The 11499-nt window shown below is 43.0% G+C and overlaps 1 protein-coding gene across 8 annotated transcripts in view; it reads right to left on the bottom strand.

The window, feature by feature from the left end:
* Nucleotides 1–11499, bottom strand: part of ARID1B (AT-rich interaction domain 1B) — a 435159-nt gene that overhangs the window by 22049 nt on the left and 401611 nt on the right. For all 8 annotated transcript variants that reach the window (XM_070376934.1, XM_070376935.1, XM_070376938.1 and 5 more), the window contains 2 exons: nt 9092–9301; nt 3892–4096 (listed from right to left, as the gene is read on the bottom strand). In XM_070376934.1, the coding sequence (XP_070233035.1) occupies nt 3892–4096; nt 9092–9301 (415 nt within the window). The remainder of the gene's footprint in view (nt 1–3891; nt 4097–9091; nt 9302–11499) is intronic.

Below are 11499 nucleotides of genomic sequence, written 5' to 3'. Positions count from 1 at the left end.
AGAGCCTCAGCCGACCCTACATGTCTGTGCGGTTGGGGCCTGGTTGGGAATGAATACTGAGGACTGGCCAACAGAGGGTGCTTTCCATAACACCTGCCCTGGGTGCACAGGACTAGAGTGAATCAGGGAAGACTAGCTTCAACTATAGATACCTTCTTAGATGTAGATACCTTAAAATAAAAACTTACCAACTCATGCTTCTAAACCAGATCAGAGTTTTACCAAATTCAGTTTATTATATTTGTGTACCAAGTATGCATTTCCAGAGTTTCACCAAAAAATGCATATTTAAAAAGTAGATATAATGAAAGAAAGAAGTAAGAGTCTTTTACAAATATATAAGGATAACCCTACAGACATGACTGCCCCACAGAACTGGCAGGGGAAATAACTGATTTCTTGAACTCAAGAAGCAGACTGTGCAGAAGCCAGCACAGCTTCCTTGGAACACGGCTCACAAGACCGTGAGTTCAGAATGGCCCTTATTTACAAGTATTCACATTTACAGCTAAAAAAAAAAAAAAGGAAATATTCTCCCCTCTTGCCAGTGTGTTTTCCTTTCCTTTCAGGGAAAAAAAAAAAAAAAAAAAATGCAACCTCTGGAAGCTGCTAACAGAGCAGGCTGGCTCTCTAGGATATCCCTACCTTTTGCCAGAAGCTACAAATGTATACTGGAAAGTAAACAATGGAAAGGTTACTGAAGGTTAAGTACATTCACACACTTCAGACAGAACGGCCAGACTCCTAGCTGGGAAGATAATTTACACAGCATGGACCCGGTGCCCTAGTTCTGGCTGGGGTTGCAGGAAGGAGGGTAGGGAGATGAGGCATAGCTGATAGTCCCAGGTCTACGGCAACCAGAGGTCACCCAGAGGGCACCTCTGTTTATAACCTGAGCCCTTTTTCATTTATCTTCCACTGAGGATTCCCTAGTTGGATCCATGACAGGCTCTGTGACATCACCTGTCAGCTAATAATAGAAATTCAGTCAGCCACCTGCCAGCAAAGATGGATGGGTTTTTGGTTACAGACTTACTAATTGAAAGTGGAGCTTCCTCCCACCACCCGCCACCCATTCCTCCCAGCTGGGTCCCCTCTCTACCCTGCCCCTACCCGACTCTAGCTTACAGTCAGCTAAGGCCCTGGACCCCTGTGGCTGTTCATTAGATCTTCACTAACTTTTACAGTCAGTTATAACAAGAGCCCCGCCAGGACTTCAGAGATGCACCCGCACCCCCAGGCCCTGCTCAGGTTTCATTTAGGAGCCTTCCTTTGGTCGAATTGCTCTAGAACCCAAAGACACAACCTGGATCTCTGGGGTGAGAAGCCACACAGCCACTTGACAGTGAAGATCAGGGTGAAGGCTCCAGGGCTAAGGGGCAACACCTTTCAGAGGCTGACAGGACTGAATTTCAAATCTTATCAGCCGTATCACATCCGAACTGGAACACAGGGGGATGACCTTAAGTCATTAGCATCTAGGATTTAAGTTGGTTCAGAATGAACATTCGAAAAAAGAATCTAGAATGTTTCTGAGGAATCTTTTAGTTGTTTGCCTGGATGTATCGGTAAGGAATAAGCTACAGTTAGGTTCTTATGAGAAAAAACCTGACTTAAAGAACACAAATTTTGGCTGAAAATCAATTAAAATTTTTTGTAGTATATAAGGCTCTAACATGGCAAAGGTTTGGGAATAAAATTATTTGTTTCCCTTCTCTGACAATAAATGTTTCAGAAACATTTTCCTTAATAATAGGTCTGGAATGCTGGAGGCAACGCCTGGCTTTTGGTTGAGAGGCTGGCGTTACTCACTGCCCCACGGCCTGGTCCACGTTTCTGTCCTCTTGCTGAGTGGTGTGCACAACACGTGAGCCAGGCAGACTGGCCCCGTGTACCCTGCACTATGCCCTCCAGGCTGTGCACTGGCTGAACGGCTAAATTCAGGAAGCTTTCCTCCCGCTTCCTGTTTCGCAGACTCGGGCTCCATTTGGACTACTGAGAAGAATGTATTATCAGAGGTGCGCCTGCAATCCGAGCTCTTTTGTGCAGTTAAAGCGATAATGTTGCCATAAAAATCATAGTTTAAAATAAAGTGGGGGGAGAGGAAAGAGCTGACTGTTCAGAGCACAGGCCCTGTACTTTCTGAAGTGTCTATACCTCAGCAGGATTTCTTGCACTGAAGCTGATGCACACTGGGAGAGCTATTCTCCATACAGAAGTACAGACCATTCAGTGACATGAGTTCTTTCCTGGCAAATAAAATATATCTTTAGATCTTTGCAGACATCACCACTTTGGTCCCTACACCCTACTGGGTTTTTATTTTGGAAAAATAGTTTCAGAGCTGTTCAGAGGAAGCTTGTTTTACTCTGTGAACTGAATGTAATGTTGTGAGATTTTCGAAATTAGATTTCACAGTTTTTAAAGTCCACCATAAATGGAAAAGTCTGTGGATCTTTAAGGACGGGGTGAGAGAGAGGAACTTCTCTACTTGGATTTAGAACCAACAGATCTATATTGAGGTGTGCTCATTACACATGTACCCTGGGCCTTAAAAGTATTTATTTGAGATCTCTTGATTAGATATTAGCATTGCCCTCCAGATATCAGCTAGAGCAAGTAATTAAAAGAGAAACAACGCCTTTCTTTGGCTCACAGGTACCACTTTCTGTGTGAACAGTTTACCTATTACAGCACTGCTGTAAGCACAAAGTGTGGTAGGTACACCTGGCTCTCTAATTCTAGAGCCAGATGTCTGGGATCAAAGCCTGGTTCTCCCCCTCATTAGCAACAATGGGCCAGTCTGCTGAGATTGTATGTGCCTTGGTTTTCTCAGGGGTTTTAGAACAGTATCTGTATCACAGGGCTCATATGAAGATTAAACGGGAAAGCCCTGGCACACTCTAAGTGCTCAAGAAATATTGGCTATGATCATTTGACTGCATAACAGTGTTGGGGGATGTGGCAGGTACAATCAGCCACTTCATATGCAGGACAGTGTGTGCAAGTGTGACCAACACAGGGCTTGGACACAGCCAGAAACAGACCACAGAATGATCAAACTTAACTTGAGTGAGGTCACCCAGAACTTAGGATGATTCAAATCTCTTCTCATCTTCAATATTGGATTTATCAGAATACAGTGATTCAGTAATTTCAAATCTGAAATGCTAACAGTAGAACAGAAGCCATCAGGAGAGCCGAAAGGACGGCAGGGTGTCCAACAGCTGAGTGGAGAGACAGCAGAGAAGGCAGGTACCATTTTTATGATTTTGCTTCTGTGAATTCAAGTGAATCACCATTATTCCCAAGCAGTATTTGCTTAGATTCCTGACCTCTAGCTCAAAGCTAATTTGGACTCCACTTTCGCAGAAACAGGGCTATACAGATCTTTATCATGAAAGTTTGCTGAATTCGCTACAAGCAAAAACTTGCTTGGCAGGGAACATTAAATATGAGGTCCAAATTTCATTTTGCTGTGTACAAATCTGAGTATCTCCGACAGAGGCAGAGCTGGTGGAAGCTGGCTGTTAAATCTGCAGGGTGCATTTCCAGTATGAGCACAGGTTAATGGGAAGACATTTTGATAGTTAGATGGGATATTTAAAAATAACTGTATAAGGAATTAAGGTATATAACTCAGAACCTGAAGTCTACTTTGACTAGAAAAGGTAAAGCAAAAGATCGGCACCTTCAAAGTGCACAGCAGAAACACAATATCCCCAGTTCATTCTTCCTTCCCTTAGGCACTGCTAATGGGGTCCAGTTAAACGAACAAGAGAAGACAGGATGTCCCTTCCCCTCTCTCAGACCCCAGTGTGTCCTGTTTGCTCTGCTGAGTGGCCATCTCAGAGCCTGGGAGGGGCTCCCGGCTGCAGCGCCCCCACTTACCAGGAGATGGCGGCTGGAGCTTGGGCTGCTTCTTGGTGTCGCCCGTGCTGAAGACTTCCGGCGGGGGCTCCTCCCCACGCTCGATCTTGCACTCAAAGGCAAACAGGTACTGAATATACTGCTTTTTCAGGGAGCTTGCTGCACTGCTCGAAGTGCCAACATTTAGGTTGGTTGCCAGCTCACGCCACTTCTTGTTTTTATTAACCTAGCCGAAAAAAAAAAAAAAAAGGTAGGATCACTGGTTTGCAGCAGAGTGGCTTGTTTAAAGCCAGGAAACAAAAAAAAGCACTTAATATCTTGGTTTACTTTTTTTTTTTCATTTGCCTCTTTTAACTAATGCTCATTACTCCCACTCAGTAGTGCATAGACAGCATTTACAGTTATAAAACCATTAAGGAACCTGCTGATAGCTACATAAAAAGCATTGCTCGTGGAGATTCTTCTGCCCGGTGCATCTTCTAATGCCTCAGAGTCTGCCAGAGTGGGTGCTGCTCGGAGCCGGCGATTTATCTGAGCAAAGGCGCTCTTGCTCACCCCCATCTCACTCATATTTTTTTAAAAAAAGGGTGTCTAAAAACTAATTTAAAAAGCAATAACAGAATTATTTTGCAATTTAAGTATTTGAGCCTTAATAAGAAAAACAATGTCTCCTTCCAACAGCCACAAGCTTCTAGAAAGATGAGCCTATAATTTCTGTTCATGCCCAGTCTTTGACATGAGGCGTTCTTGTAGTGTTGGGTGAAGGAGGCCCCAACCAAATGAGCCCAATCTAACAGTCCAGCGGAAGTCATCAACCCTGTCTGAGCTGTGGAGACACCAGCTAGCTGACATGGCAGCACCAGTGGGCTTGGGAAGGGGCACATAGGACCATCCAGTGTTCCCACTTACACTCAGGCTGGAGGGAATACAACTGCAAAAAGAGAAGAAAGGAAAGGAATCCTCAAATGTTATATAAGATTTGAGGAATTCATTTAACTTTTTGATTGATTCCCAATGGGAACATGTCACATGAGGCTGACACACGAAGGAAACATGAAGGCCTGCAAATGCTTGTGGAATATTTTGCCTTTAGATGTGTCCTGTGTTAAGTAGCATGGGTTAAAGGGACAGTGAATTTGAATGAAATGTTCAATTTTTGGATTCAAACTTCCTCACAAAGCTCTTTATGTCCATTTACTTAGTATTAAATGGTGCATGAGAAACCAGAGAATACTCTTGGGAATGCTTAGTGCCATTTTTGGTACTGAATGCCAGGCTGCAACGGGCAGGCCTGTGACTGCTTCTAAAACAGCAGGCAGAGTGCTGCCTGGGACACTCTGAAAAGCAAGGCTTTTAGCTGATTCCTCTGGGGCTGCAGCACCTGTTCGAACCACATCTGATGGGGTGTGAGTGACAATGCAGCCAAGGCCTCACTGCTGGGAATCACTACTACATTCAAGCAACTTCATCAGCTAAGCCAGCAGCATCTTGCTCACAGACCCAACCTGGGAGTCCACTTGGCTGAGTGAGGTGTCCTGACGGTTCCTTGCTTCTGTGAGATGGGTGAAAGCCTTCGCTGGCCACCACCCACACCTGGTCACACCTGGTCTGCATCCTGTGATCCCATCTGATTACGCCATCTGGAGTCAAGCTCTAATTGCTTCATTTAGAGGCCTCAGTCTTGGGTGGGAGGAGGCTCCTCAGGGAGGGCTGAGAACAAAAGCCTCTCCTGCACACCCCTGCAGCCCGGAGACCAGGGTGGGTCCTCAGTGATACCTGCGCATCAGCTGACCTACCTTTGGATAGGGAGGCCCGGAACACCTGAGGCCCGGAGCAGCTCCTTTCACTGGTCTGGGAGGGAGCTCAGGAACTGACAGGTTTTAAATGCTCCCAGGTGCTGCTATGAACACCTAGGTCGGAGAACCAAGGGTAGATAAAGGGCATGTGCTTCGCAATCAAACAAACCTGGCCCCACCACCTACCCTGAGAATCCCTGGGCCACAACATTCTTGTACAGTCGGCCTTCCCTGTTCCCTGGTTCTGCATTTGTGAATTCAACCAATTGTGAACTGAAAGTATTGAAAAAACAAAACAAAACAAAACAAAAACCCCGACTCCGCCCCAAAGAAAGTTCCAAGAAGCAACACTTGAACTTGTACCAGCAACTATTTACATAGCATTACACTGTATTGGGTATAAGTAACTGAGAGATGACCTTTAGTATATGGGAGGTGGTGTGTAGGTTCCAGAAATAAAGAGGCTTGAGCTCACAGGGTTTCAGTATTTGTGGGGATCCTGGAACCAGTGCTCTGTGGACCCCAGGGGACGACTGTACTTCAATCTGTTACATCTCTTCTTCAGGGCTGACGACTCTGCATTCCATGGGTGTTGAGAGAGAAGTGACAAGAAAAAGGACGGTGCCCAGGATGCAGCAGGCAGTCACCCCTGAGGGCCCTTTTCTCCATTCTACTTCGGGATCAGATCAGATCAGATCAGTCGCGTCCGACTCTTTGCGACCCCATGAATCACAGCACGCCAGGCCTCCCTGTCCATCACCAACTCCCGGAGTTCACTCAGACTCACGTCCATCGAGTCAGTGATGCCATCCAGCCATCTCATCCTCTGTCGTCCCCTTCTCCTCTTGCCCCCAATTCCTCCCAGCATCAGAGTCTTTTCCAATGAGTCTTTTCACATGAGGTGGCCAAAGTACTGGAGTTTCAGCTTTAGCATCATTCCTTCCAAAGAAATCCCAGGGCTGATCTCCTTCAGAATGGACTGGTTGGATCTCCTTGCAGCCCAAGGGACTCTCAAGTCTTCTCCAACACCACAGTTCAAAAGCATCAATTCTTCGGCACTCAGCCTTCTTCACAGTCAAACGCTCACATCCATACATGACCACAGGAAAAACCATAGCCTTGACTAGACGAACCTTTGTTGGCAAATGTCTCTGCTTTTGAATATGCTATCTAGGTTGGTCATAACTTTCCTTCCAAGGAGGAAGCGTCTTTTAATTTCATGGCTGCAGTCACCATCTGTAGTGATTTTGGAGCGCAGAAAAATAAAGTCTGACACTGTTTCCACTGTTTCCCCATCTATTTCCCATGAAGTGATGGGACTGGATGCCATGATCTTCATTTTCTGAATGTTGAGCTTTAAGCCAACTTTTTCACTCTCCACTTTCACTTTCAAGAGGCTTTTTAGTTCCTCTTTACTTTCTGCCATAAGGGTGGTGTCATCTGCATATCTGAGGTTATTGATATTTCTCCAGGCAATCTTGATTCCAGCTTGTGTTTCTTCCAGTCCAGCGTTTCTCATGATGTACTCTGCATATAAGTTAAATAAACAGGGTGACAATATACAGCCTTGACGTACTCCTTTTCCTATTTGGAACCAGTTTGTTGTTCCATGTCCAGTTGTAACTGTTGCTTCTTGACCTGCATACAAATTTCTCAAGAGGCAGACCAGGTGGTCTGGTATTCCCATCTCTTTCAGAATTTTCCACAGTTTCTTGTGATCCACACAGTCAAAGGCTTTGGCATAGTCAATAAAGCAGAAATAGATGTTTTTCTGGAACTCTCTTGCTTTTTCCATGATCCAGCAGATGTTGGCAATTTGATCTCTGGTTCCTCTGCCTTTTCTAAAACCAGCTTGAACATCAGGAAGTTCACGGTTCACATATTGCTGAAGCCTGGCTTGGAGAATTTTGAGCATTACTTTACTAGTGCGTGAGATGAGTACAATTGTGTGGTAGTTTGAGCATTCTTTGGCATTGCCTTTCTTTGGGATTGGAATGAAAACTGACCTTTTTCAGTCCTGTGGCCACTGCTGAGTTATCCCAAATTTGCTGGCATATTGAGTGCAGCACTTTCACAGCATCATCTTTCAGGATTTGAAATAGCTCAACTGGGATTCTATCACCTCCACTAAGTTCATAGTGATGCTTTCTAAGGCCCACTTGACTTCATATTCCAGGATGTCTGGCTCTAGGTCAATGATCACACCATCGTGATTATCTGGGTTGTGAAGATTTTTGTACAGTTCTTCTGTGTATTCTTGCCATCTCTTCTTATTATCTTCTGCTTCTGTTAGGTCCATACCATTTCTGTCCTTTATCGAGCCCATCTTTGCATGAAATGTTCCTTTGGTATCTCTGATTTTCTTAGAGAGATCTCTAGTCTTTCCCATTCTGTTGTTTTCCTCTATTTCTTTGCATTGATTGCTGAAGAAGGCTTTCTTATCTCTTCTTGCTATTCTTTGGAACTCTGCATTTAGATGTTTATATCTTTCCTTTTCTCTTTTGCTTTTCGCTTCTCTTCTTTTCACAGCTATTTGTAAGGCCTCCCCAGACAGCCATTTTGCTTTTTTGCATTTCTTTTCCATGGGGATGGTCTTGATCCCTGTCTCCTGTACAATGTCACGAACCTCATTCCATAGTTTATCAGGTATTCTATCTATCAGATCTAGGCCCTTAAATCTATTTCTCACTTCCACTGTATAATCATAAGGGATTATGATTCAGGTATGACCTACCTGATTTAGGTCATACCTGAATGGTCTAGTGGTTTTCCCTACTTCGGGATATTGGACACACAAACCCGCCTCAGTGGTAAAAACAGGGCTGTGAAGAGGGAAACGAGAATGTGGCCCCTAGGGTACAGAATGAAGGGGCAAGTGCATGGGAGGCATCTGCACAACCCCAAAAGGAGTGCCTCTGGGCATTCTGCACCTGGGTGCCCCCAGCCGTGGGAAAGGACAGCACTGCCCCTCCTGTCACCCAGGTACAGCGGACATGGTCGTAGAAGGATGCCAGTTTTCTTGTTAACTTGCTCTGGATAGAGGGAAACAGTGAATTTGATTTCTATCTGATCTAGACATTTAGTCATTTGCAAAACATTTCTGTTTACCATGAAATTCTAACACAGATTCCACAGAATTCGAGAACTGTTAGGGACCTTGAAGCAAAAACCTAGCTCAAATGTCTCATTTTACAGTTGATGATTGAGTCCATATAAATGACCTACTGAGGTCACTCTGCGAATGGGTGGCAGATCGGGTTCCCTGACCCCAGTACAGCCCCCGCCCCCCACCTGCCACACGTGAACATGGATCCAGTAAAGTGACCTTCCTAGAGGCTCAGCTTTTTCTTTGTGAGAAAAAAAAAACATTCACGTTTGCATATTCAAAGCTCATCCATAACATCTCCTCATTCAGCTGTTCTCACCTGTGCCAAACCTCCGATCTCTTTGACGCAGACATAGAGTCGGAAGAGGTCCAAGGGCTTCTTGCCCACTGCAGGCAGACTTGAGACCGGGGAGCCCCTCTCCTCCATGAAGGTGAGGTAGCGGTCCACCCACAGCTTCCTCTCTGGCTCATTCCCCAGCTCATACACCTTTGTGATCTTTTCCCCAGTGGTGGTGGATGAGCTGGACTTCTAGAGCCCAGGGCAGCATTTGGAGATGGGGCATAAGCGGGCGAGGGAAATGGAAGAAGGTGAGAAAAAAAGTAATGAGCTACCAAATACAAGAAGAGAAGAAATTTTAAAACTACTGCTATCACACAACAATCAGGAATGAAGGCTACTAGTTCAGGCACAAAGTATACATTTTCTCAATTAAGAATTAACTTTGGCTTTAACTAAAGGGCCCAAACTCCCCCTTTTATATACTCGAAAAACAGAACAAAAATCTTTTTTACTTTATCAATATAAGCGTTGAATCCCAGAAGGCAAGACTCCAATGACCCCTCATGTAATTTTTTCTTTTTTTTAAAAAAGGTGCAAGTTCATTGAATGGCCACAATGAGTTTAAAGTTTCAACTGTAATATTATAGAGCCCCCCTCCTCGTTACATAGACGCCTACATTTCCTTGTCAAACATGAATGACCAATGTATAGCTTTATTAAAACTAAATCATATGGAGGTAGAGCACATACGTGATGTGTGTTGAAAAATACAAAGTAGGTCACATGTCATCGGACCCAGCGGGGTGTGCGCTTTACATGTGAGAGCCTTCTAAATTAATGGCCAGTTACTAGCATTCTCTCAGAATGATCTGCTTTCCTGACTTAAGATTTCTTGAACTTTTCTGTCAAAGTAATTTTAATAGATTTCTTAAGCGACCATGTGTTCATCACAAACACATGTGCTATTTCATACTCCCAGCTTATTTATGAACGTTTACTTTTATGCGCCCATTTGGTTTATACTGATGTTCTAATTCTTGGTCTTTCATTTTTCTAATCTTATATTTGATACTAAAATGTCAGAAGTGGCTGTTTCTGCACACCTGAAGCTCACCCTCTGGATTATGTGATCTGGGAAGGTAATACTTTTTGTTCTAAACAGCCCAACTGTATATTCTCCCTTTCTTTTATGTCTCTGTATTTGTAACAATATTTGTATACTTGTAATATCTGAAACTGTGGGATTCTTGTGCAAAATCACTTGTAAATTCTCAATTAAATATTTCCTTGGAATAATAATATATTTCATTTAGTCATGTTTATTTACTAGGTTATCATTTGCAATGTATAGTATTATGTTAGATGAAGTTTTTTTAACTCTTTTTCGTTATATTTAGCTCAACATAATTTTAAACATGTGACCTGAAATGGGGATGGTGAGTTAAATAACATAACTGTCATTAAGGTTTGATGCTACCTTGTTTAGCAAAGTGATTCCCAATAAAACTAGGGCCTGAGAAAGGATGCTTGAGAATGAAACTAATCAAGCTGATGGGTGGCAGAGGTCCTTCCAATTAACATGTAATTTCCCAAGCTATTTTTGCTAAAATTTTAAGCCTTCAGCTTTAGAATTATTGAAACATAAAATCTTTATATAAAACATATAAAAATGGGTGATACAGCTGATGTAAATAAAAACTGTAGAGTGGCAGGATTAAAAAAAAAAACTGTGACCTTTTACAATTTATATTGATGAAGCTAAAGAGCAAGTCACCTAACAGTTACTTTAGATAGGAACTTAAAATGTATATACATATTCTTATATATGTCTTATAAATTCATGTATATACCAGAAATATAGAACACATTCCATATCCAAGTAAGTTTGTACATTTTATCATATTCTTATATCCAAGGAGTCTCTGACTAGGGAAAGAAACTGTTCTAACACATCTTATACCACATTCTCATCCTGGGAACATTTCAGCAGCTTTGTCATCATTAATGAGGTAGTTATTAACAAGAGGTTTCTAAATCCTACTGCTGAAAACCTTTTTGTCTTTATTGGGAGGCACACTGAAAAAATGGACCCAATCTTTTAAAAAAATAAAAATCTGAAATAAGAATCAGAGGAAAAAAGCACTATCACATAAAATCAATTAATATAACAACAAACCACCACCACCATGAACCTCCCCCTTTTATTTCATCTGTGAAAAATTGAGAGGTAAAAATTTGAGATTCAATTTAAGAATAAGAGATATAAAGTCAATCATTTCAATTTACAATTACTCTAAGTGCTCCACCAACATCCTGAATATAAGAACCAACTGCTATTTCTGGCCTGGTCCTCTCTAAACCCCAAATGTGGAAGGGCTCCAGGAGAACAGTTCATCATGACCCAAGCAATGAGACTATGGTGTTTGTTCCTATTTATGAAAGGACTG

The sequence above is a fragment of the Bos mutus genome, chromosome 9 (assembly GCF_027580195.1).
Source record: "Bos mutus isolate GX-2022 chromosome 9, NWIPB_WYAK_1.1, whole genome shotgun sequence".
Classification (NCBI taxonomy): Eukaryota; Metazoa; Chordata; class Mammalia; order Artiodactyla; family Bovidae; genus Bos; species Bos mutus.
The sequence above is the reverse complement of the archived record's forward strand: the minus strand, read 5'-3'. Positions and strand labels throughout refer to the sequence as shown.